This window comes from Podarcis filfolensis (assembly GCF_964270895.1).
Source record: "Podarcis filfolensis genome assembly, chromosome: 9".
Lineage (NCBI taxonomy): Eukaryota > Metazoa > Chordata > Lepidosauria > Squamata > Lacertidae > Podarcis > Podarcis filfolensis.
Window position 1 is genome coordinate 53,949,561 of NC_139610.1, and position 27,812 is coordinate 53,977,372.

General features: G+C 39.6%; 1 protein-coding gene across 1 annotated transcript in view; it reads left to right on the top strand.

Annotated features, from left to right (window-relative positions):
- Positions 1-27,812, top strand: part of COL25A1 (collagen type XXV alpha 1 chain) — a 294,893-nt gene that overhangs the window by 250,375 nt on the left and 16,706 nt on the right. The window contains exons 27-36 of the mRNA XM_083571406.1: positions 431-511; positions 2,464-2,526; positions 3,186-3,236; positions 3,742-3,768; positions 8,986-9,039; positions 10,757-10,810; positions 12,886-12,912; positions 13,829-13,882; positions 20,305-20,382; positions 24,461-24,499. Coding sequence (XP_083427532.1) covers positions 431-511; positions 2,464-2,526; positions 3,186-3,236; positions 3,742-3,768; positions 8,986-9,039; positions 10,757-10,810; positions 12,886-12,912; positions 13,829-13,882; positions 20,305-20,382; positions 24,461-24,499 — 528 coding nt within the window. The remainder of the gene's footprint in view (positions 1-430; positions 512-2,463; positions 2,527-3,185; positions 3,237-3,741; positions 3,769-8,985; positions 9,040-10,756; positions 10,811-12,885; positions 12,913-13,828; positions 13,883-20,304; positions 20,383-24,460; positions 24,500-27,812) is intronic.

Here is a 27,812-nt window from a genome sequence, read left to right on the forward strand (position 1 = left end):
GGGTTAGGGCAAATCCATGGGTTAGGGGGCGCAAATCCACGGGTTAGGGGGCGCAAATCCACGGGTTAGGGGGCGCAAATTACTTGCCTTGCCCCGGGTGCTGACAACCCACGCTACGCCACTGTATGGTTCGGCATTATGTCCAAACCAGAGATCATGGTTTGTTTTCCTCTTACAAACCACTGTTAGTCATCCAAGAACAAAGCTTAGCTACAGATTGTAGTTTGTTGGGAGTGAAACTAATTATGATCCCTGGTTTAGACATCATGCTAAGCCAGGGATTATGGTTCTTTTCCTCCCAGTGGAAGCTGATGGGAGGAAGGCAGAGCAAAATGGGAGTGGTTTGTTTATACACAGTAAGTCATGCTCTGAGGTTGATTTTAGATGATCTTGTAATATAAGACTCATTTATGTGACTGTGCTATTGCAGGGGCCTAAAGGCTCAAAAGGTGATACGGGTGACCCTGGACTCCTAGGAGAAAAAGGAGGAATTGGACTTCCAGGATTGCCAGTAAGTTTGCTTTAAAATGTACCTGCATTTTTAATTACATCTTCAGTGTCTGCTTACTCTTTAAAAGTCAAACATTATTATTATGAAGAGGGCCATTTTAGCACCATGCAGAAAGACCGACACATAGAGAAAGGTCTCTCTAACAAGGAGCTTATAAGGTACACAATGACAGAAAGAGAGATAACAGGAGATCGACAGAGACAGGGGAAGCAGAGAAGAAAATGTGTACAAAGTGATGTATTTGGCTTAGGTTAGTATCAAAGGATGAAGATTAAGAAATCCAGCCAAAGACATACGTGAAAAGAGAACTTTAAGGAAGGCTTTGAAGGGAGAGGGAGAGAGACAGAAAGAGAAGGAACCATTTGGGTGCTTTCTGAAGTGATTTCCAGGCAAATGGGGCAGTGAGTAAATGTCAGCTTAGTATCTCTGCAACATGATACAAAATACTCATGATAAAAAAATGCATGGGATGTATGAACCTTAGACCAAAAGTTGTGTATATCACAGCATGCCCTTCTAGCCATCTCTTTTCATTTGGGAACACTGAAGTTTAACTGCTTTGATGGATAAACCACTTGCTCTGTTTTCACCCTAGAACGTGAAATTTGACAAAATTCCAAAGAGTATGTTAATTAAACAGTGAAGGGGGTGGTGGAATCTTTAATAAGGAGAGGCATTTACTGGGATTAATCTTAAATGTATTGAGATGCAACCTATTTGCAGTTATTCCTGGGTAAGTCCTTTTGACTGTTATCTCATTACAAGGATCAAAATTTAACCACAACGTATTTTAAGTGATTGTATAAATGTAATTTTAAATAGTGAGTCATAAAATTATTACACTTTAAACACAAGAGAAAAATGTTCCGTAGACTTTATGCATTCTGGGCTCTCTGTATTTACTATGACATTTTGGCATGACACATCATTGATAATTGGCAGTCTGATTGAGCAGTGCTGTTCTGTGCACAGTAGGGATACTGTACCCATGAAAAATCTGCTCCTTATTAGCAGCCCCCTATGGGATCTTGTATACAGAAAACAAGAACAGATGCACATGGGGTCCTAACTGAGCATGTATCATATTGAGCAGATCTGCTGATCAATTTCTATGTGCACAAGATGTTCTGTGTTGAAATGGCCATTATTAGTGATGCTGTCAAAGTTGGTAATTACCTGGTTCAGAATGCCCTTCCCCCAATGCTTGAGTGTATTACCTAATTTCCCTAAGAAATTATTGTCCAGTTTGTGGTGTAAAATGAGATTATTTATGTGTGCCATGTGTGAAAATCAACCCACATCAAATTACTGTATAAAGCACTAGTCAAGCACAATTCTGTAATTTACAAGTCAGTGTGTCTAGACAGAGGCCAGTATTTGTATCTGTAAGCCCACAAAAAAAGAAAAATTGTAGTAGATTATCCAGAAAATGCCCTCACACAAATTTGCCTTGTACTTTAATTTATTTCATTTTATTTAAACCCCATCTTTAAAACAATAAGCTCATGTTGGCTAGCAAAAGATAAACTTAAAGAATAATATAAACTAAAAAGAATAATAAACTTAAATGTAATAGAATAAACTATAAACAACAAAGCAAATCAGCTAACAGAAACAAAATGAAAGGGTCACCAAAACTGTAAACCTGCCATAACGTCAGCTGTAGAGACATGCTCCAAGCACATTAAGACTGCAATCCTATATGTGTTTACTCAGAAGTAAGTCCCATTGAATTCAAATCTGACTTCAGAGCAGATGGAGGTTGGCTTGTGCTGTAAGAGTTGTTGAGACAGGATATGGGCATAAAGCAAAATAAATGATGCCTATAATTATAATTATAATTATAATTATAAGTGTAAGTGATGTAATGAAAATCCGTCTTCTGAACTAAACAATATCCATGAGTTGATAAGATGAAAGCTTTGTTCAGTGCGTCAATACTGATTTTGTAGGGATCCAATGGTATGAAAGGAGAAAAAGGAGATGTCGGCTTGCCAGGTCCTCAAGGTCCCTCTGTAAGTATTTCTATGCTATCTCAGTGCTTCCATAAAAATATACTAATGTCTTCTATTAATTTTTTTTATTTTAAAAAAAGAATGTTTTGGCATCACAGCGCAAGGGCATCAAACAGAGCAGTCAGTTAAAAATGTTTGAAATAAAAGCTGATAGTGATGGTGTTGGAGGGCCACAGAAATGTTTTGCAGGGTGGGATATGGCCCACCAATGATTAGTTTGGCACCCCTTCTCTATTGTCTTCTTGATAGAGGCTAATGGGGAAACCATTCAAATAAGTTTTCTATGTGATACAAAGCAACAGTGCATTAGCATTTATTACTGCAGGCACAGGAATGGTGAGTAAGTTAGCTCCTGAATTTATATCTCACCTCTTCAACTGGAATGCCAACCACTGACAAATATTTATTTGTTGTTTATTAAATACAGTAAATGCTGTACAGTAAATGCTTTACTGATGTTTCAGTTATGTTTTGTAGATCAATTTTATTGCATTCTATTTGTTGCAAGCTGCCTTGTTACATTTTATGAAAGAACATTTTCAAATAAATAGTATATTTTATCTCACATAAAGGATTGCAGCTTTCAGGCAGATGAGAGGTGCTACAATTCAATAAGAACATGTGTTAGTCTGAACTAATTATCCTGCTTTTATATGTAGATCATAGGACCACCAGGACCTCCAGGCCCACATGGTCCACCTGGACCTATGGTAAGTCCTTTTTGGTTATCACATATGCAACCGCTGAGAGATCAGACCAAAGGAGAATCATTCCTCTTTCTGGAAGCTGTGGGTGGAGGACATTGCAAGGGCAGGGCTGGTAGGGGCAGGAGGCAGGTATTAGTAGGATCAAGACATGGGTATTTTTGTGGGTGTGGGGCAAATGATGACATCTGAAATTGTGGAGCAAAGGGCTCTTGGCCGTATAAATGTTGGCAATCATTTGTATGTCTGACTGGATATCAAGGGGGAAAATATGGAGAATCAAACATTTTAGACATGGATCCAGTTGGCTTTGAAAATTGATTGTAGTTGGAAGTTGATGCAGAGTTTCATTCTGTCTTGACTAGTTAGGTATTTGCCAGTTAATTAAGGATTGTTATTTTATGCAGCTTTGGACAGCGACAAGAACAGCAAGCACTAGCTATTGGCAAAGACCAATTTGTAGTGTAGAAATGTCCTCTCTAACTATGACATTTTCATTCTTATTTTTTAGGGACCTCATGGACTTCCAGGCCCAAAGGTAAAGAATCCAATACACAACTAACTCCATTATGTTTATTTGTTATGCACTCATTCTCGTTAATCATGTTGAAGCATGCAGTCATGTTTTGTTCTTCGTCTCACTTTTCTGTTAAATGTGTTTTTTATATTCTTAAACCTTTAAGCAGCTGCTTAAGATAAAGCATTAAAATATTTTTAAATAATTTATGGCAATTTCCTGTGTCTGTTCCTCATCACCATAAGTTGAATTAGCTTTCTATAATGTTAATTATAGAGAGCCAATAAAAATATCCAGTTGTCTGGTGAGAGATTCAAGCTATGCCATTTGGAACTACCCTACACATAAGCTTAGAAAAACAGGGGATGAGTGTGTTGTGCACTTAAGAAGTAAAGTAAAATCATTTCCAGATATTACTTTCTTCTTTACCTTTCTCCTTCATTCCTACTAATCTTTTCTGCTCAAGCTTTTATTACCTTTTATAATAAGTTCTCTTTCATTCTTTCTGTCCATGCCTTCATCTTTGAAAAGGCATTCCTAACAAGGGTCTATATCAGCGAAGTCTTCATTGCTACTGCTGGAAGAGTTATTCCAGATATATGGGGGAAATCCTTCAGAAGACATTCCTGAAGGAATATGTATTTGAAAGAACTTTGTATACCATAGCTAAACTTAGTTTCATTTTTTAAAAACTCTTGTACCAGAATATGTTTGTTTGTTTGTTTGTTTTGAAAGGAGAGAAAAGAAACATGCTGAGACCATTATGTGTAGCACTGAACACTCACAAAACTGACCATAGTTTGTTCCATGCCAGGGCTAGCCTAAACTGACCTGAAGCATTTTAATGGAACTCATGACTCCTTGAGATTCTCCAAGCACCAAGTACTGTAGTTTTTGTTTCTGCAGCTTCAACAGCACAATCCTATACATGTCTACACAAAGTTAAGCCCCATTTCATTAAATGAAACTTATTTTCAGGTATGTGGGTATATAGTTGCAGCCTAAAAGAATGGGATTATAATGGAGTATGCAATTGTGGAAAGAAAGCAATTCTTCTACTCTTGAGTACCAATAAAAGAGTAGGATATTTTCAGAGTAATAATAATAATCTCAAAATAAATGGTCTGAAAAATTTGAGGGTTGCAAGATTCAGTTCAGTCAACTTCTTTAGAATGCCCATTGAATTAAATTGAGCAAAATTAGTATATATTTTTGTGTTTCATTTTCATTCAAGCCTCTTTTGAAAGCTTTATCTGTCACAGATTCACTCAAAGAACCTTGAGAATAAGTGTGCTAATAATTATTTGTTAGTAATCCCTAGCTTCTGTAGAGCAAGGGAATATTGGCGCTGTAGTTCTCTGGGTATATGTGTGTGTATGGAGAGTGAGAGAGAGAGAGAGAGAGAAATCTGAGATCTACAATAACAAGATTTCTTTGCTTAGGAGCCATGACAGTTAAATAGGCTTGGAGGTGGTTTAAACTGCAGGGTGGACATTTCCCTTACAGTCATATAAGGATACAGTAGCAATGATCTTGGGCAGCTCCCAATGGGCTTTTAGCAGATTGTACTCTTGTTAGCCTATGCTTCAAAGCGGACTTACTCCTGGAGAGCAAGCTTTTAATGTGGATTTTAATACATAATATATAATAAAGCTATATTATAGCATAATGTTGCATATATTAATTTCATGTGAAATTTCATACACATGAAAAGATCACTAACTTCTGTTGTTAATAGGAGTGTAATCACCTTTTTGGAGACCATTTCCTCATGGTTCCAGTGCATATTCCAATAAATCACACTCTTCCTCTGTTTAATTAATTATGCTTAAAGGTTTAGAATATCTTTCCAAGATGTACTGCACATTCCAGTTCACCATGAGAAGAAAAAGGGGCCACTTAAGGCTCACAATTTTGCTTCAGTTATTCAGAAATGTTTCAACATCATGATGATGATGACTTGATTTGAATTTGCAAAATAATTGTGAAAGCTTTATGCCTTTGATTTGAATACAGATCACTAGCATTCCTCCATTTATTATATCATAGTCTGATAAAGTATATTTCACTGAACAGAACCAGTTGTGTTAAAGAACTGGAGTTTGCATCCACGTCTGACTGGCTCTCTTCTGTCCCAGCTTGAATACCTCTACCAGCACCCCCAATATACTTATACTTTTACATTTAGGGTGAACCAGGGTTAAATGGTCTTAAAGGATTGAAGGGTGAACCAGGTCACAAGGGTGACAGAGGGCCCCTTGGTCTTCCAGTAAGTAAAATACCTATTCAATTTCAGTGCAAATTGCAAACTGCTCTTTCTGCTTTCAACCAAAAACTCTGGTTTACTCAATAGCAAATATAAAACTATATCATGTTGGAGTAAAACATTAGTCTTGTTTTGTTTTTATCCAGAGTCTGTTCTTGTATCATTTCATAACACATAGTTCTGTCAGTTGTTGGTTTTAATTTTTATTACCATTGTTGTGTCATTTGTCAGTGTCAACAATGTTACAGCATCATGTTCCTCCACATTAATTATGTCATTATTGAATGCTGTGTGGTGTTTGATTTTACTATTTTAAGTATAGTGTGTATATATTTAAACTCAATATTTTTTTTCTTGAGTTCAGTATTTATAAGGATTGAGATGTTAAGAGTGAAGTCTTAAGAAATTAGCTTGTGTAACTTTAAGTATTTTTCATTTACGCATAGATTTGTGGAATTGATCTGATTTGACTATTTTGGAATAGTTTTTGTTGGCAGTGCTTATAGTAAATTTGCCTTCAATGAAAGTGTGCTAAAATCAGGATTACTCAAAATTGCCTTGAGCGAAAGAAGTGAAACAAATGTGCTGGAGCTAGACTATGTTAGCCATGCTATAGCCCCATTAAAATCAATCAGACTTAAGATAGTCATCATGACTAACATGTCCCACAGTTTTCAATGAGACAAATATGTGACTAAGTTAATATGGATCTAACCCAGTGTTTGGTTTATTGTAGTCTTATAATACCATAAATACAAACACGTTTTACCAGTCTTTTTCAGTAGACCTTTCACACAGTGAAATGAAAGATGTCCCAAACCAGTTAAAATAATTGAGACACACTGTTCAGAAGAGGCACAGTCTAGGAAAATCAAGCACTTTTAAATCAGTTGAATTCAATGGGAGTTCCACATGTGCTTAACTATTTCTTACTGAAATCAGTGGGGAATTAAAGTGTCTAACTTTTCCAGGGGAAGATCAAGGTTTTTAAATTACTTGAAGGGCCAAGTGCTCACAGACGTTGGTTCTTTCCAGTGAAACCATCTGACCTGTTTAATTCAGACAGTAGTATTAGCACTTTTGGAATTTTGCAGCATTGGGCTTTCCTTGTTCACACAATATCCACCAGGGGTCCTCTGTTCCTCAGCAGTGCCAGAATGAATAGTATAAAACTTTACAAAAGTTTTATACATCTTGGCCGGAGACCACATCCTATGGAAGTGATAGGTGAAACTAATTTCAGTGAATTAACATTAACATTGAAAAACCATTGGCACACTGGTGTGCTCAGGAACATGTTTTAAATTTTAATACAGTGAAGAAATAGAAATACTCTTTAAGAATCTAGGTGTTTTTTTTCTCATCTTATCATTAGGACATTCCAATGGGAACCCATATAGGGTTTTCAATGCTCCGCAGTTCTCTTCTCCTTTCAGTTCTGGTAATGAAAAGACAGTTGACATGTCTGTGCAAAATTCATAATTCCCCTTGTTTTATCTTCCAAAAGTCTGTTTTACTAACCTATGAATAGAGATGTTTGTGCTAAAGTACAAATAAACTTCCATGATAATATATGAGGTTTGTAGCACTAATACATCTAGGGTCTCATTCTGATTTCATAAAATTGAGGTGAATTTCACTAAAAATAGTGAGATTACCTTAATGTGGGACACATTGCAAAGGGGATCAAAATCAGACTCTTCATGTTGTGTGTAAATTAAAACTAACCTGATGCAGTACTGTGATACTTATTCTAGAACCCTGTAGCAGCTCGCATCCTGTGTATAAATAGAAGTTGTATTTGTTTCATCATCACCAGTTACTAATCTCACATTCTTGTCATTCGTGTTATCCCTGCCATCTATGCTTCCACTTAACTATACAGGGAGCATCTGGCTTAGACGGAAAGCCAGGACCCCGGGTGAGTCCCTTGTGTTTGTATGTCATACTTCACTACTAAATCTACATGCTTTACGGCAGGCAGATTTCTTTTGCAGTTCAGTGTGGTACCACTGCTGCTGCTCTTATCCCTTCTGGTACAGTGCTGACTAGGCATTTTACAGGATGCTCCATCAGAGGAGGAGCCCCGGCTAACAAAAAAGCTAGTAACCTTTGAGATGCAAAGGGCCTAAGGTGCTATAGCTGTGTCCAGTGTGAAATACCGGCTGCAACTAACCCTGTTATACAGCTCACTAAATACCTGCTACATAGGGCTAGTGCATGGGATAAAGAAAAAACAACAACACCTTGTCCATGACAGGTGACATGATAGAATCACTGATCTCATCATTCAAATAAAAATGCCCATGTGGCTGCATCACTCTTGCCTGGTGCATTGATCTGATCCTGCTAGCTTTGTTAAAGAAGCCAGCTTTCAAAGCCTGCATTAGTAAAACGGCTGTTTGATTCAGATACAGCCTATTTTCCCTTTCTCTTTTTCTCTATTTCTTCCTTGAGAGTCAACGTTAGAAAGCTACTGTGTGCAATGCTCAGAACAAGCCCTTCCTGATCTTTTTAAACCACTAAGTTACACCACGTTAAAAGACACTGCACTTCTCCTGCTTTTTGAAACAAATATTGCAGCTTTCGAATGACGGAGAAGTTAAGGAATAGCATAGCGGTAAACTTAAAATCTCCTCCTCTAAGCTTGCCATCTATCCTTGTGGGTCTTCATGTGAATTGTGCATGATTGTTGTTGTTGCTGTTGCTGTTGTTATCCTAAGTCCCTTTGTTTCAACCTTTAACCTATGCCCCTGCTATCTGAAAACCTTTAAATCAACTGATCTACAACATGAAAGTAGAGATGAATGAGATGGGAGGAAGCATTGTTTGAGCTTGCCAGAAGAATTGGGAGCTCAGCTGCCCCTTCAGTGAAAGTCCAACCCATATTCTCTGCCTGATTCTCATGAAATTCTTTGCTAAATATAAACTTTCGTTCAGAGTTGTCAGCTCCTATTTGTTTAATCTTTCAGGGCATGGATGGTCCAATTGGTCCTCATGGCCTTGCAGGTCCAAAAGGAGACAGAGTGAGTGTTTGCAGGAGATCTTCTCTTTGGGGTGGTTCTCTTCTTTTGCATGATAAAGGTATCAATTCAGTATATTGGATTGTGTTTGTTCTCTTGCAGATATAAATAAAGAGGGTTTGTAGTTGTGCAAAAAATAACACATATTCACCCCCCCAAAAAAAGAGAACTAGAATAATAAATTCTTTATTTAATTTGTGTGTGTGTTTTTAGTTACTTATATATTTTGTTAGTCACTTTATCACGCTCAAGGCAACCTAAAGCAACTCACAAACAAAAAACCCACATAGCTACATACTATTTTTTAAAATTAAATTAAAATAAAACAACCAAATCATTTAAAGGTTCAGAATTTTAAAGCTAAAATGTTGTGTTTTTTTTCAAAAATATGTGTAATAGCTCAGTCAGTAAAGCATAAGACTCTCAATCTCAGGGTCATGGATTCAAGTCCCACGTTGGGCAAAAGATTCCTCCATTATAAGCAGGACTAGATGACCCATGTGGCCCCTTCCCACTCTACAATTCTATTATTCTCTACTGCCAGTGGAAGGCACTCAAATCTTTTACTGCTTTTGGCAATAACCGGTAACATATTAGCAAAAAAGGCTACGGTAATTAAAATTTTTAAAAAGCACTCCATAGCAGTTGACCATTGTACATTTAGGTATAAACCACAGCAAAGTTCAAATCTCAAGCATTCTGGTATATTGAGAAGTTCTGGATAGTACCTATGTGTCCATATTAAGGCACATTATGACAAATTAAAGAAACACATACAGTGGTACCTCGGGTTACATACGCTTCAGGTTACATATGCTTCAGGTTACAGACTCCGCTAACCCAGAAATAGTACCTCGGGTTAAGAACGTTGCTTCAGTATGAGAACAGAAATCGTGCTCTGGCTTTGTGGCAGCAGCAGGAGGCCCCATTAGCTAAAGTGGTGCTTCAGGTTAAGAACAGTTTCAGGTTAAGAACGAACCTCCGGAACAAATTAGGTACTTAACCCGAGGTACCGCTATACTGTCTCACACGAGTTAGGCATCTTTGGTAGAGGGTTTCATTCTTTAAACAGCTTACGGAAGCCTATAGAAAGTGTGTTGCAGCCACTTAAGGCTTGCCTCATATCAGTGAGACCTGGCTTTGAATTCCCATTGAGAACCAAACTGCACAACTAAGCTGCTATGAGTGATGAGGGGCCCTTTCCCTCCATTCCACATGGTTCCCATTCCTCTTCAGTTGCTATTTGCACAAGAAGGAGAAAATACATGTGACTAGATTGTTACCATACAGAACAAATGCACCTGGGAGAATACTTTTGATTAATAAAATGACAAAGAGAGAGAAGGGTTTAACAACCACCCCTGACGATACGCTGTCCCCCACCCCAAATGACAGCCACCTGCGACTTCATTTCAGTATTTAAAAGATGTCAAGACAGCTAATGAGGAAGCTCCCATGCAATGTCTATTTCTGCCCTCATACATAAAGTATACTGGCTAACCTTAGGATGACCTCAGGTATGTTGGGGGGGGGGGGAGAGAAACAGGATAACTTTATGTGCAACCCTGAATGTTTGGTAGGACAGAAATGCAATAAATATTGTGTAATTGAAATAAATGCTACACAAATAAATGGATTTCAAATACACAATAAATACTGCATAATTGAAAACAAAACCTCTTTGCCCTTTGTAATGAACATTTCTGATATTGTATTTTAGGGTGAAAAGGGAACCACAGGAGATCCTGGGCCCAGAGGTCCATATGGCTTGCCTGTAAGTTACACGACATCTTTGGAAAGTGCAATTTTCAGAAATCCTTGATTAAATCCTACTGTGTTTTATGACCATTTATCACAGAGAAATGCAATTAGTTGAAGTTGCCCAAGGTCACTGCTCATGAGGCCATCCCTTATCTCAAGTTTAGGCAGTTTCATTCTCTCACATGCATCTATGCATAAATAATAGAGTAGGTTGTGACATAAACTAACAACAATGAGAAAAGCCAGAATTAAAAGTGACCCCCTCTGCGCAACTCCTGCCATTTCCGTTTTGCCGTACATGTGTTATTGCTTGTCTCTAGGCACCAGAAAGTAATGACAGGAATTCAGGTCAATAAAAAAGTCTCAGGATCATGTTGTTTCTCCTTAAATACCTCAAAAGACTCTCCAGTACAAAGGGTAATCAGCTGTCATTTATGCAAAATGCTTTGTGATTCATTTGCATTTTGGGGGAATCTGTTACAGTTTCATATAGCATCTTCAAAAAAAACCCTTGTGCAAACTGATTTTGCTGTGTGGAAGGATGGACTAAGTAGGTATCACAATCCATTGAAGGTGATTCTTAATATTTTTGTCCAATACAAGTTTTCCATTGTTTACATACGCAGTATGAGGAGAATGCCATATATCCAATATAAAATAATTTTGAAATATGCGTTATTTGGCTTTTGCTTTGTATTAATATCCCAGCATTCAAGTTGATTCTGCAACATTTTATTAAACTTGCAGAAGTATGAAAAATGAGTTGGATCTTAAGGTGTCTTTCTATGCATAGAATTGCTTTGCGTCCAACAGAAGATTCCACTAATAGAAATTAGCGGGAATTACTCATTCACCTAGCAGCTCTCTAAACTGCTCGGGCAGTTTTCAGGTAGATGGATAGAGAGATAGAGAGATCTATCTTAGACTTTATGGTATATTATCTTTTGCTTGACTCTCTACATGTGGCCAACTACATAAGGATATACGCTATGCACTCTACATTCATCGAAGCACATTCCATGTAGGAATTTTGTGACATTTTAGTGGAGGGTTCCCACTTACTTAGACATCACCAAAAAGGAAGACAGAGGAGGATACTGATTTATATAAAATGTGCATGTGCAAATTTTTATGTATGGATGCAACCTTAGAAATAATGGCAGTAATTTAAATTTTTTAAAAATGCATCTCACCATAGTGGGGAAGACTGTGGCCAGGTTGCCTGTGTGCCAACTGCTCTCCCTTCCAATGATTCTTTAACTTGGATTGGATAGCCCTTCAAAGAGGGGGCTTCTTCAGATGGAGGACAGTACTTAGACAGCGTTTCAAACAGAGACCTATCCTATCCTCCATTAATGTCTGGGTGCAATAAGCAGAGAGTGCAGTCCCCACTCTCTGTTTCTCTTGTCTCCATGCACACATAAACAATAGTGGCTGGAGGGGTCGAGCTGCTCTCCTGCCTTCCTAATGCATCAGGTTGCTGCCTTTTACTGAGGGGGAGAGGGGAGGGCCAAGGCAGTGGGAGACTGGCGGTCTCCATTATCGCCAGCAGAGAGTGAGACCTGATCTGTTGTGCACCCTTCATATTCCTGTCACCCATCCCCCTGCAATTCCCATTGAAAAACAACCAGTGCTTACACAAGGGCATTGTTCCCTTGGGAACAATGGAATGCCATTGCTCTATCTGCATTCAATGCACATGTTGGCAAGAAGCCCCGTGTGCTAACCACTCAAGTTGTGGTTGGCTAGAGACCTTATTTTGGAAGTATTAAAGAAAAAGATGGAAGAGTGCAGCCCTTAGACCACCAGCTTGTAGTGGAGTCCTCTGAAGTGCAGATTTTGAAGCAGACCATTGATCTGATCTGGGTCATGATCTGCCCAGATAGGATAAGGTGAGTCTGCTGTGGAAACCAGACAGGCTGGATTCCTCCTCCATTTTCTCCATTATTGTCTTTCATTTAAGAGAGCTTGTGTGCCAGTCTGTGTTGTATACACAATACAGCAGTTGCATGCCTAAATAGTCCTGGCAGACATCTTACACAAGCTGAGCTAACAAAGTTTAACATAATTAATATGATTCTTTAATAGGGCAAAGATGGCGAACCTGGCCTTGATGTAAGTAATATTTATCATCACTTTATTTGTGTGGTAGGTACATGTTTGTTTTACAGCAATAGTTGCATGCTTGGAGCATGTTGAATTTTTCCCCATTTGTTGTGCATGATAATCATGCAGAGAATATACTAAACATTGCATTGTCGTTTGCCTTGAAAATAATCATAGAGATAGGAAAATAACATTGAAGAGTGTGGAGAAAGCAGTGCTAAGTAAGGGCAGTCTTGAAAATCCCACCATAAATAGTTCCACTCATAAGTGCCCACAGCAACTGCTGCTAACTAGAGCACCTGACAGATGATCATGGAAAGTACTATTATAATTCTCCAGAGGCCTACAGATGCAGCCAGTATTGCTTGAAAATGTAACCGTATGGGGAGTGCGTGGCATGACACTCCATTTGTGATAGCAGCTCCTTACAAATTTCTGGTGGTTTTCACCATGCAGAGAACGTCTCTATTGCATGGTTAAAAACAGTTGAAAGCTCATGAGAAGCTGTTTAGAGGAACACTTTGACACATGGAGCAGCCTCCATGCAGTTGTGTTTTCAAGCACCACTGATTGCAGGTTTTGATTTGCAACCGGGTGTATTTCTCAACAGAAGTTGCAGTTGGGACATTCCTGTTACGCAACTTCTTTTGCAGTGTGGGGAGGGAAATAATTGTAACCATTTTGCCTACTTGACTGAAGCACTTCTCTTTTTAACATTGCCAGTGCTAATTTGCATGTAGGAAAATAAGGGTGTCTTTTGCTGGGCATCTTCAATAACTTTCTTGCTATTATGCGCTTTCTAATTTCAAAATCATTTGGTACAGTTTTCTTGGTGTGTGTGTGTGTGTGTGGATAATTCAACTACACAATAAAGGCAAGCCCACATACAGAAGCCAATAGAGGTATTTTTGTTCATTTTTTATAGGGTTTCCCTGGTCCTCGTGGAGAAAAGGGTGATGTAGGAGAAAAGGGAGAAAAGGTGACTTCAATGCTATTAACTGTTGTTTGATTACTTAGCCTAGTCAGCTCTTTTGTCCCAGTCCTATAATTTGTCCCATTAAGCTAGACTTTTCTTCCTTCTGTGTGCCAAAAGCCATGTCATGGATCTTTGCTAGACAAAGTCATCTGTCAGAATGTGAAAGAAAGCTTCCACCCAGATCCCAAAAGGTCAGCAGTTTTCATAATGGGAGAAGAGAGGCTTTCTCCTCCAAGACTCCTGACAGTCTGTGTTTGTTTATACAGTAGTTACTGACATGAGACATTGGAGTAGCAACACGGTAGGAGACACTGGGACAGATTGACAGCTTGTGTAAATCAATATAGGTCCATTGGCTTCAATTAAATGGATGCTGTATTTATACCTGGAAAGCATCTGGCTTGTTGCTGAGAAGACGAAAGCTAAACCAAAAACACTTTGAACTAATCCAGAGAAAGTTGGGTACATTTCAGCTCTCAAAGTGATGGTTAAGCACACAATTAAGGGCTTAACTTTGTTGATGCACCTTCAGTGTGCCTAATTGTCATTGGATTGCTCCCATGTGCCATGATTGATCCTCTCCTGGCCAGTATGGGAGGTCTGGTGCAGGTGCAAATCTCTTGGGGATACAAGGCGAAATCAGATCTCTGTGCAGTTTGTTACGTATACTTCCCTTGCACTGGCAGAATTCTGAAAGTGAGAGCTCTGGTGTGCAAACAGGCCTCTTGCACATGCAAGAGATTCCCCAATCAGAACAGTGGACAGGACCTCACGAGCCATAAATCTAGTTCCATGAGCCCAGCAGAGCTTTAGGCTCACTTTGCTTAAACAGCAGCTTTCCATGCAAAATGGCAAACTGTGTTTAAAACCTAGAAAATTTTAAAAATGGCATGTGACATGCATCTAAACTTAATTAGATAAGGTTGTCATGGGGCTGCCAAGTATTTCTCTAGGCTAGCTATGCCACAGGGCTGCTTAAGATACTTCAGGTGGATCCCTGCAGAGTTCTACAATCTTCTAATATAGCCAGGAGGAGAAGACCTCCCTGGCCACTTTGAAGGGCTGCCCCTTGAGGACTGTGCAGATGAGCCCCTCTGTGCAGTTCACTGCCTCCTCCAACAACAGAATGCTCACATCTATAAATTCCACACTTTTGGTAGAACATCTGAAAGTTGTAAACATAAAAGGTCTTCCATGTGATCTGGAACTCTAATCACGTGAGGTTCCAAATTGTGTGGAAGCCCCCAGTGCATGAACAGCTATATGTACATAGGGACCTGTTTCACTGTTCAGTGAAACAACAGAGGTATGGAACATAGTCAATGACTATGGCCACCAGTCATGGTCCCACTTTCACCTTCATGTGTTCACTGTGAACAAGGGAAGGGGGCTTGTGCACAGGAATGTTCATCCTTCAGCAGAGCGCTCAACTTTTATGGAGTTTTTAAAAAACCAAAAATCCGAACATAGTTATTTTTATGTTTTATTTTTTATGTGATTTTAAATATGTTAAATCATTTTGAGATTAGAAGAGTGGTATACAAAGGTCTTAAATGAAGAATAAAGGTAAAGGGACCCCTGATCATTAGGTCCAGTCGTGACCGACTCTGGGGTTGCAGCGCTCATCTCGCGTTATTGGCCGAGGGAGCTGGCGTAACAGCTTCCGGGTCATGTGCATGAGCAGTGCATGGAAACGCCGTTTACCTTCCCACCGGAGCGGTACCTATTTATCTACTTGTACTTTGTCGTGCTTTCGAACTGCTAGGTTGGCAGGAGCTGGGACCGAGCAACGGGAGCTCACCCCGTCACGGGGATTCGAACCGCCGACCTTCTGATCGGCAAGTCCTAGGCTCTGTGGTGTAACCCACAGCACCACCCGCATCCCAAATGAAGAATGTAGTTAGATTATTATTTAATTCCCTTCTATTAGCCGAACAGCTCTTTGAATCCAAGTCAATGACAGCAGCAGCTCTTTGTGAATATTTTTATTACCCATTCAGAGCTGTGGAGAAGGACCATAGCTCAGTGGTAGAGCATCAGTTTTGCATGCAAAAATCCCTCCCTCAATGACTGGCATCTCCAGGTAGGGTTTGAAATATGCCCTTGCCTGAATATCCTCGAGAGCTGCTACTAGTCAGAGTAGACAATACTGATCTAACTGGACCCAGTGGTCTGGCTTCCTATGTTCTCTGACATTTAAGTGAACAGACTTGTCTATCAGAGACTCACAGATCTTTGCGTTGGCGACATATTTAATAATAAAATAATCAGCTTGAGCAAGTAAGGGCAAGGACAAAGAAATAAGTTAATAGTATCCAGTTTCTGGCATTCTGGCAGGTGAAGTGCTTCTTATGCATTTAATTGGGGGGCAGGGGCTTCAGTGTTTCTCCTGAACTTCTGTGGTCTTCCCAGGCCCCACTTCAGTTATGTGTAGGTTAGGAATCAATATCTGCAAGGGGAGAAATCTACATGCCTATGGTTCCCCAGCTGTTGGAATCCTTCACAGTCAAGGTTCCACCTCCCAGGGAAGCCTATTACACATAGAGGTCTGTGTTTATAGCTGCTTGTTCCCATGTAGGGGGAAGGTGGGAAACCACAAAGTGGGGTAGTACTGTGGCCCTGCCCCCCTGAATTCACATGAGGACCACTTCACATGTTAAACCAGGAAACCCAAATTTTTTATCAGCTTCCGACTGAGAAGCATTAACTGCAAACTTAAGAGTGAAAATGAATAGTTATTTAAATCATATTTATCTGAAGAATAACTGTTTCAGTTTCCAAAGCTAGGGAACAACCCTGAAATGGTGGTATAACACAGAAGCTTGTGCCAGTGCCATTGTGGAAGTTGGTTTCCCCTTCATAAGCATTTATTTGCTGTTTCAGTAAGTCTTAGGGTGAGGCCATTTTACTTCCTTAGCCAGAGCATTGTTTGTTGAAGTCAATGATGGCAAAAGCTGCAAGGACAAGCTGTATTGATTTCCCCTAGATTTTCTAGGAGTAGGAAATGAATTGAGATTTGGATTGAGATTTGCGTTTAAAATCCATAAATGCTTCCTTGTCCTTTAAACACTACCTCCAGATCTAAATCCTACATAATCCAGGGGGGGTGTGAGATTCCAGGCACTTACCCAGGATTCGTCTTCCTTTGGAATGAGGAGTGGACACTTTAGTGTCTTAATGATATATGGTTTATTTACACATATAGACAACCTGAGCCTATGATGGAGGGGTTCACAGCATTAACACCCTATAAAGGTCTTGTTCCTTCCATAGCTGCAGACTTGGGTGCAATCCAGCATGGCTCCTTCTCTGGCTTCCCTGCCTACAGCTTTTGCATCCAGCTGCTATCTCACATCACTCAACTCTCCACTCTGGCCTTTGTCTTTCTAACTACCAGCGAGTTGATGGGAGGGAGGGAGCCCACCCACTTGCCCTCTGGTGCCAAGCCGCTCCCTTTGTTTCCTTAATGGCAAATATTTAAGGCTGCTACTTCACCAGGAAGCTAGCCTGGCCATTGCTTTTGTTATCACACTGAAGAAAAACACAGTGTTCCAAACAAAATAGAGTTACTTGAATTGTGGTTTTCTGTGTCCCCTAAGTTTCTGAATTGTTTCCCCCTAAGTGCCGCTGCGTAACATTTTGGCACACAGACAAGAGAGGCGAATAGTGTCATTCATATGATGTAATACAGTATATCTCTCCATGGAAATGTGTTTGATTCTCATTGGAATGTTTGTCCTATATGCCATAGTATATCATGTGTGTTGTGTAATTTCACTTTTCAAATGCATAATAGTATGATAATTATTATTTTTTACATTAACTTAAGGTGAGCTTGCAATTGGTTTTAAAGTATGTGTGCTCTGCCTAAGACATTGTAACATGAAAAAGAAACTCTAGCAAACGTTTTATATTCTGCTGTAAATGGGATGCATAATAGCTTTTATGAGAAAATGGGTAAATGTTCATTTCCTTTATGTCAGGGGTGGGGAACCTGTGGTCATACAGATGTTGTGGAATACAGCTCCCATCAACCCTTGGCCATGGGCAATGCTGTCTGGAGCTGATGGGACTTGGAGTCCCGTGGAATCTGGGGGACCACAGGTTTTCTATCCCCTACTATGCATCATCCTAATCCCTTTTCCCCTTTCAGAGGTGCATCCCTCCCTTCTCCTTTTACCTTGTTTCCTTACAATTCATCTTGTCCTTTTTTTTTACTCCTTTTCCTTACAAATTAAATCTTGCCTCCAACCACAGCCTTGACAACCCTTCCTTGGTTGCTCTTTATTTTATTCTACTAATTTTCCTTTTGCTATTTCTCCATCAGTATAATAATCTTGATTTCCCCTCATTGCGTGTGGTGGGTTTTAAAATTAAAACAAACAAGCAAAGAGAGGCACTTTTGGTTTTTGTTAAAAACTGTGAGTGAGCCTGAAACTCATTTACCATTGTGATCATCTGATCATCTGTGAGATCTATTTTAAATTAGTTCTCAGACTGTCTCCCTATGGCTGAAAATGAAGTCATTTTCTCAGATAGCAATTCAGTCCACCTAAGCATCAAATCAGTTTCATCAAATCTGTGCATTAGCACAAAATTCTGAAATTCCCATAATGCACGCCCCTTAAAAAGCAGCTCCATTTTCAACCACATGGCTGGATTTTTCAGTTTCAAATTCAGGACACATAACTAAGCTCTGAAAGTGATGTTTTAATGAACACGTTGTTCTAATATTGCATTAGAAAAAGAATGTACATTGCAAAAATGATCAGAGTATCTTTTGATGAAGAAGATTTCTTTTGAATCCTTTTGCAGGGCAGAAAAAAAAGAATACATGCTTAATTCTCTAAGTGACTGATGACCCTTTATTGAACTTTTTAAGAATGGGATTAGCAGAGCATATTTGGCCAAGACCCTTTTAGAACAAATGACAAAAACAGTCATTTGGGAACAGAAGCAAATTGACCTCATTAAAATCCACTACAGATTTAGATCATCTTATTTTCTCTTCTCATTCAGCTGTATTCTGTTCACTGAAGCTGCACCACACAGATCTATTCAGTCCCTCTTAAGCTGAACTCCATCCTTTGGATAGAGGGAGCATTCCTAAGTATTAAGGTGCAGCCCTCTTAGGACAGTAGCTCCCTCATGGGCAAAAAGATCTTGTGAAGAGAAATCCCATTTCGGAGCAATGTTTGCATACTTAGATAGATGTGGAATTCATCTATGCACAATGTTTCCCATTCATTTCAGTGGAATGGGCAGCTCCATCTGTACAAAAAAGGCATGAATTTCCCTCAGGTGCAGTTTACATTGCACTACATTGGAAAGGGGAGTGACTGCTCTGTGGCTCAGTCCCACACAGCACTAGGAGTCTGTGCACATATGTGAAAAGGGTGTGGCTGGGGCAAATGCCCCAGCCCTTGCAAATATCCCTGTCCCTGGGAAAAACAGCATTTTCTTGGGAAAGAACCGCGAGAAAGCGGCTCCTCAACCAAGGTAAATGCACTGATCCTTGCTGAATGCATTGGAACTTGCATGTCTTCACAAGCAGGCTGATCGGGGTGGATTTTATCTGAAGGCACTTTCAGGTGCCCCTTTGAGTCAAATGACGAACAAAGCATTCATGCTTTCAAGCCCTGCTCTAGGATTCAAAGTGTTCATAATGATGACATCAGTACGGAATCTCAGTAAAACCCAACTGATGCAGTTGTTGCTCATGATCACCATTTATTTTTCCACATAATGCATCATGCAAAGTAGAACACAGTGGTAAGTGTCCTTTCAGCCCTCCATTGGCTTAAAAAAAAATCTTTTAAAGCATCTCTCTCTTTTTTTCCCTGAAAAGAATGAAACATTTGTTTTGTCCAAACCATTGTGTCCACAGGGGGAAAAGGGAAAGAAAGGCAAAAAGGGGCCTAAAGGGGAGAAAGGAGAACAGGGTGCCCCTGGATTAGATGCACCTTGCCCATTGGTACGTCTCACTTGTGTATTGGACATGTCTCCTCATGCAGTAATATAGTAGGTCGCTGCAATATGAGGAGGAGCAAGCTACTGATATTGTCTAATGCTGGTATCCAGCTGGTATTCAGACCGAAGAATCCAGTTGCCCATTTAAAGAAATGGTGACATTTCGTCTAACTCTTTCCAAAAAAAAGTGAAGATTTTAAAAATAGAGTAGATATTAATGGCAAACATTTCCATAATTTGTGGTATAAAGGCTTGCATTTGCAATTATTAGCGATATTTTGTCATACAGGTCACTTGCTCTGCTACGTGGCTTGTTTCTGAGAAGCAAAATACCAACATTATAACCCTCCCTGTTAGCTTGCTCCTCCTTTTGTTCCTTCCTTCTTTGTTTATTCCAGCGAAGTCAATGCAAAATATATTTCTTAGTAACGTTGCAAGTTAATCTTTACAAACAGGGATTCCGAGGAATTAAGGGGGAAAAAGGGGAGCCAGGCCAGCCAGGCCTGGATGGGCTGGATGCCCCTTGCCAATTGGTACAGTATTGCTCTTTCCTACCAACCCGCATGCAATTCCTGTGTTTCTAGTCAGCTGTTTCCAATGTAAAGTTTAAACTGACCAGACTTTACATTTACATGTCCCCGTACATGCATGTGCATGATCAAACTGGCTGCTTTGGTGATCGTAACAGTATCCAGAGATCACAACATCCTATCAACATCTGCAACGTAACACTAAGCACTTTGCGCCCGCCACCATACAATGATTCTGAGTTTGTTTTATTCCAGCATTGACAATAAGTGTAATTCCCACCCACCCTACTTCAAGATTGCTTGTCTCTCTCCCCATCCTCACCACCACCACCAAAATGTGTTCTATCCCTACTTACAAGAATGAAGTTGCCCTCTTTTTTATGACACAAACCAGATATATAACCACAGGACTGCCCAATTTAAAGAACGTATCATTTTTATTCTCGCCCTGCACATTTTATCTTAGCTCATTCCTGAACATGTTCTAAACTTCTAAGTATTCAGACTGCTTCTATGGCTTTTCTTTTTAAGTTAAGCAAGGATACCATATATGCACAGGCAGGGGGAGGAATTAATCTCTAATCCAAGCCACTTTAATGCGAAATCATTTTTTATTCCCTGCAGTAATATTAATATGGTAGCTCCACTGTGTACACCAGGGGTAGTCAACCTTTTTATACCTACCGCCCACTAATGCATCTTTCTTGATGGTAAAATTTCCTTACCGCCCACCAGTGCTCGATGGAAGCAGGATTCAGCTTGTGCCGTAGAACCCCCTACCGCCCACCTAGAATCCTGAAAGGCCCACTAGTGGGTGATAGGGACCAGGTTGACACCCCTGGTGTACACGGACACCCCACTTCAGTAAGCACTTGTGGGCACTGGAATTCAAGCGCACCTATGTGTGCCTGTTCATTCATTACATTTATATCCCACCTTTTCTCCAGGAAGCTCAAGGCAGTATACGTGATTCCCCCTTCCCATTTTTCCCCCTTGCAACAACCCTGTGAGCTAGGTTAGATTGAGAGACTGTGGCTTGCCTTGGAGTGAGCTCCAAGACTGAGCAGGGATTTATGCCCTGGTCTCCCATATCCTAGTCCAGTCCTCTGACAACTGCACCACACCTTGTTAACTTCCATAGACAGGATAGCTTCATTCATACTCTTCTGTTTAAATGAAAGGGAAAATACACAGGGAGGAGCTCTGTTAATGCACAAAGGATCAAGACCATGGGCTCTAATGTGTACCTTATCTATTGGACAACAGAGCTGCTCCAGTCTGTTCTATGCTAACAGAGTTCTCTGCGCATGTATGAGTAAAGATAGTCCCCTGATATTGTTAGTGAGTAATGTTTTTTGATGTATTAGAATAGACACTTTAATCAAAATCCTCCATGGAGCTCTCTACTGCTGCCAATGTTAAAAATATGGAGACGATGGTATAGGTTTGGGTTTTTTGTTGTTGTTTTTTGCCTAAAATTATATAGACATTTAGGATGACTTGGAACTAGTCTTCAGGACCTCACTAAAGTGTCTGCAGTCCCTATGAACAGTTCCACTCTTTTATATTGGAATGCTACACACATCTGAAAGTGAACTTCTCAGACATTTTAAGGAGTTAATGGCCTGCAGCCCAAAGCCCTCACTGTCTTTGTTTCTTAAATGTTTCCAGTGTAACAGTCTTTCCTTTGAAACTTAATTTCCCACAATATACACAACAGTTCCCAACTTTATGTTAGCATGAGTTCAAGCTCCTACCTATACTAAAATTCTACTCATTGATCCCTCTCCCTTGTACCAATCTGGCAACACTCTTTATTTTCATTATTATCAAAATATTATTATTATTATTTTCATTCATTTTAAAAATCAACATTATTTACACATTTCTAGAAAATGCCAAAGGCTTTTTAATGGTTAGCAGTTAAAGCTGATCTGCATGTTCTGATACTGTTTGTATAGTTTAAGCACGAATGTTAAAGTTAAGTAGGTTTTATTTCAAGCACAATGTTTCTAATCTAAGTTATCAAATGAATATTTATCTGACTACACAGTCCATGTTATATTTGGTTTGCCTCTGATTAATGATAACTTATAGTTCATGTATTTGGTTGCAAGTAAATCAAGCATGCCTTCATGATTCTTAAAGGGGGGGGGGAGTTTGCAGTATCATTTCTGTCTGGAAGTAAATGGAAGGCAGGCAGCTATAGGACAAACTTAATGGACACTAGCGGTGTTGTTGTTGTTTGCTCAAATTATTAAAGATCTCCCTAAAGAAAATTTGTTGGCATATAGAAAATCCAAGTGTAAATTACACAACTGCCTTGACCTTGAATTGGGCCCACTCACCAACTATTCCAATATTTCCACTTAGACAATGGAACTGCCCCTCCTGCTCCTCTACCCACATGTCTCCCATGTTCTTCCCAAATCTGCTCCAGAGGATTGGGGAAATACAAAGGACAGATGTGGGGCTGAGGTGGGGAGAGAAGAGGAGAAGAAAGGGAAGTTCCATTAAACAACCAAAATCCTTGCACTAGGGGAAGGAAGCACTCAATTGGCTACTGCCCAATATATTTTAAAAGAATAATAAAATGACTTGTCACTGTGGACATGTTTGGCCAGCTGCCCAGTGACTAGGAAAGGTATTTAAAATGGGGGGGGATAAACAATCCTGTTTGCCCCAGTGGTTCCCAGCATACCCACACCAGCTCAGGCACTAAGATGGGGCCTGTTTGCTCCAGCCCCTCATCATCTGCCACTTTCTGATTCCACTGAGGTCAATGAGGATGCTAGAACTTATCTTCAGGTACTCTGAAGCCCTATGCCAGGGGTCAGCAAACTTTTTCAGCAGGGGGCCGGTCCACTGTCCCTCAGACCTTGTGGGGAGCCAGACTATATTTTGAAGAAAAAAATGAATGAATTCCTATGCCCTACAAATAACCCAGAGATGCATTTTGAATAAAAGCACACATTCTACTCATGTAAAGATACGCTGATTTCCGGACCGTCCGAAGGCCGGATTTAGAAGGCAATTGGCCTGGATCTGGGCCCTGGGCCTTAGTTTGCCTACCTATGCCCTATGTCATTCATGCAGAGGGCAACGTTGCAGTCATACCTTTAGCCCCTCTCCTAAAGTCACGTCTGCTTCTTCCAGCCACTCTGCATTGCATGTGGTTCTCTGTGAAGCAACTCCAAATGCATGAGCTCCTGCACATGTGTAAGGGCTTCACATGATCAGGACACCCTTCCCACTGACTACTAGTCATGATGGCTATATTATGTCCAGTATCAGAGGGAGGATGTCTCTGAATACCAGTTGCTGGGGAATCACAAGAAGGTAGTGTTGTTGCACACATGCCCTCCCTTATGGGCTTTTCATGGGCATCCGATAGGCCACTGTGGGAACAGAATGCTGGTCTGTTCTGATCCAGGACTCTTCTTACACTCTTACTGTTTCTGTGAATTTAGTTTTCATTGGTTTTCATGTAGAGAGTTTTAATTCTAAACACGTTCTTACTGAAAATAAACCAGAATGTTTTGGTTTCGCTAGCCTACAGCTGAATTGATTTACTCCCGGGAGAGTAATTCCAGATAGAAATGATACACTCTTGCTCATGGAAAGATTATTCTGAATTGTTTTGTCATTTTCCAAGCCTATCCTGTCCTGCCTAAATGGACTAACTAGTCCAATTCACAGTTGATCCAAGGCAGTGAACAGGTAAAGGCCACCTACAACATCCTTCTTGCTGGATTGGAACTCTAATTGTCCTTCCATTACCACAGTTACATATGGATCAATGGAAATCTCAAAGCCATAAATAAATTTGCATGAAATAAGGCACTTGTTAATCTTTAAAGTGTTCCTATGGTGGTTAATTGTTCTTCAGAAAATCCAAGGAACACAGGATTATGTGTGTTAAGAGAATCTTCATGCATCCCACCCATTCTTCTGCTGAATGTTTCGATCTTACTTATCTTCCTAAACAAGTTTTCATTTGTGAGATATGGAATGGTGTGGGTGTGGGTGCTTGTTGAGAGATGTTGTTAAACCTTAATCATGAACTTTGTTCTTCAAACAGGGACCAGATGGCTTACCAATGCCTGGCTGTTGGCAAAAGGTGAGGTGCTGAAAATCATCTTGTATGTCCACTTTTTATTAGGCAGATTAAGTTTGGACAATCAAGGGGAATGGCAGAATATTATCAAAATGCTTAGACTGTAGAAAGGAAGATTTTGCCAATTTCCTCTAGACTTTCACACTGTTCTAGGGGGATACAGCAGGAAGGGGGAGTCAGTCCAAACTGTCCCATTTCCCACTCATGGGAGATCAGAGACAGCTCTTCATTCAGCCCATTACTTAGTTGAAGCAGACATTTGAACTCATTACTAACCTTGCCAAAATGTTGTTTCTTTGTTTTTGTTTTTTGCAGTGATGAATCTAACTTTGCAAGCATGAAGTTGTGTATATAACACTCCGCTCTTGTATTTATAGTTGAAAATGGAACCATTGATTTTACAAGTCTGAAATAATGTTTACACGTAGCTGCTTCTACTTGTTTGCAGTAGTCCATGTGTACCTCTATTCTTCACGTACATCTGCAATTCAACAAAATATAAACTGCAACAAACTTGCAAAATCAAGTATTAGTCTCTATACAGAGTTAATCTTTACAGAGTGATCACTCATAGACATTTGAGTTGCTTCTGCAGTTTTCCAGTTTTTTCTTTGTTTGTCTTCTTTTGGGCCTGCATGGACAACAAGTGCCATGAACTAGTTTACATGAAACTGTGACCAAATATGAGCTCAGTGCTATGAAACGTACTGTACCCGATTGCCATTGGAATACAGTGACTTGGCTTCCATGTTCACCTTCATCAATCCTATCACTGGTTCATAGCTCACATATTTGCTTGTGCTGACTAAAATCAGAAGCATGACTCGTGTGCCAAAACAGCTTGTTGTGTGGTCATCCCCGTGAGCTACAATGGTTGCTTGCTGTGACTTTTCATTCAGACACCTGAATTGTTCTTTTTTGTCATCTCAAGGGAGTCACACCATGGCTTATTGCAAAAAAATGATAAGAGGAGGAAATTAAGACAATGGTCTTGAATTTGGAGGGAGCTGCAGTTCCTTCCAGCGGTGGATGGCTTTCAGTCTTCTGGGTTATGAAGCCACCTTTGTCAAAAGGGTGAAACCTCTTCATCAGCCTCTTTTTGCTTGCACTCCTCGCAGTCACGAGCCATTCAAATTGGGTGGATTTCAACACTCGTCCCTGTTGACTATTTAACCAAGGAGGAAAGTAGCATGAAGATCTTGCTTTGCGAGTAGGTTGATAAAGCTGCAGAGAGATACCAAAAGGATCATTTGATGATAGGTCTGAGTATCAACATGACCATTTTCAAGGATTGGTGCAGTATTTGTTTCACATACTGCATTTTGAGATTTTTGAAGGCAAGTATTCTTGACGAAAGATACCATGAAATGCCTAAAGCAATGGAACAGACATGACTGTATATGGCTCGCCATTTGAATTTTAGAAGTTCCTGATGAAATATCAAATGCTTATAGGATTTTAGAAAAATATATTTTATTTTATTTGTGTTTCAGTTCGCTATCATCCAGCAGACACATGCTTCCTGAAATTTAAGTTCTGGAAAATGCACTTGTGTTCAACTTCTTTCAGTGTTGTCTTTTTTTGGATCTATAAGGTCTTTACTGCTGCAAAGCAGGGATTTGTTTCTTTTTAATTCATATGAACACATTTATTCATATACCTTTTTTTCATTCTACAGTTGTCCTGTTTTGGGGTTCTGTAGCCCAAAGAGTATGCAATAGGGAAAGAATATTACATGACAGTAACGGCAACATTTTTATCTCAAATGTATAATGAATTTCATCTGAATTTTAGACTACAATCCTGTGCATTCTTCTCTGGGACGAAGACCCATTGAATTCAGTGGAACTTCTGAATATGTTCTGATTGTGTTGCATATTGCTTTAAAAAACAGCTTTCATTTCTCTATTTTGAACACATCTGCTTAACTTTTAAATCTTTAGACTTATATTCATAAAGTACATTTGTAGACACCCCGAGAAACTAATTTATGTTGCATTTTTTACTTTGCTTTTAAAAAAATCATTGCCAGTGTTGAAATGGTGTTTAAACTTCTATGTACATTCATAAAAAAGTCTGACCAAATAAGAGATTTCATACATGTGTGAAATAATGTGAGGAAGACACAATCATGTGTTTCTGGAGACAAGCATCAGTTGCTCCAGAAATGTCATGTGCATCACCTTATAATGATTCCATTTCCAAATAATGGCTACTTTGGACATCACGCTAAACCATTGTTTAGCATGATGATAATATGTTGCAGCAAGCCTCCTCTGGTACACGTGCAAGGAGAACAAATGCTTACATTTTCATTTTAGATGAACTGCAGTATAGTGTGCTGCCCTATCCCTAAAGTATGGCTAATATTAAGTGCATATTTAAGATTAACCACAGTTTGTTTAGGACTTTGAGCATCAATACAAGCTGCAGTTAATCTGAAACTGGAGTGCACACTTCAAAACTCCTCCTCACTACTGTGCCAGGGGACAGAGTGGAGTGCCCAAACCCAAAGCTCACCAAAGATAATTGTCATCACAATGAACTATCATGTCTGAACCATACCATTAGCTTAGTACAGTACTGCCTTCTGCCTATGAATCAATAGTATCTCCAGAACTCATTTGTACTTTTACTTCAGATTTCATTTTCATGTTTCATTTTCATTTCAGATTTCATTTTCAGAATGTCAAAACCATTTAATGAAAAGAATACCCCCCCCCAATTCAAAACAACTTCCTTTCCCACGCACCCCAAAGAGCTGGGGAAATTTCTGTTCAACAATAACTGCTTTAATGCTGGTTACAGATAGGTAGCCGTGTTGGTCTGCCATAGTCAAAACAAAAAAAAAATTTTTCCTTCCAGTAGCACCTTAAAGACCAACTAAGTTAGTTCTTGGTATGAGCTTTCGTGTGCATGCACACTTCTTCAGATACACACTTCGTGTGCATGCACACTTCTTCAGATTTCTGTTTCAGTGTATCTGAAGAAGTGTGCATGCACACGAAAGCTCATACCAAGAACTAACTTAGTTGGTCTTTAAGGTGCTACTGGAAGGAAAAATTTTTTTTTTTTTGCTTTAATGCTGAAGCTTTTGTCTTAATAGTTCTAACAAATATTTTGCCAAAGTTTCAGTGATGGCCTCTGAGCAGCAAGGGAAAAGAAAGATCAGGTGCTCAGGGAACTCAGAAAAAGGGTGCTGTCTTTGCTAACTGCTTTATTTGTTGTTGTGATTCTGTTTTAATTTTTATTGTAGGCTGCCCTGTGTGTGTAGAAAGACAGGATTTAAGCATTTTAAATAAATGAGATAAGTCGT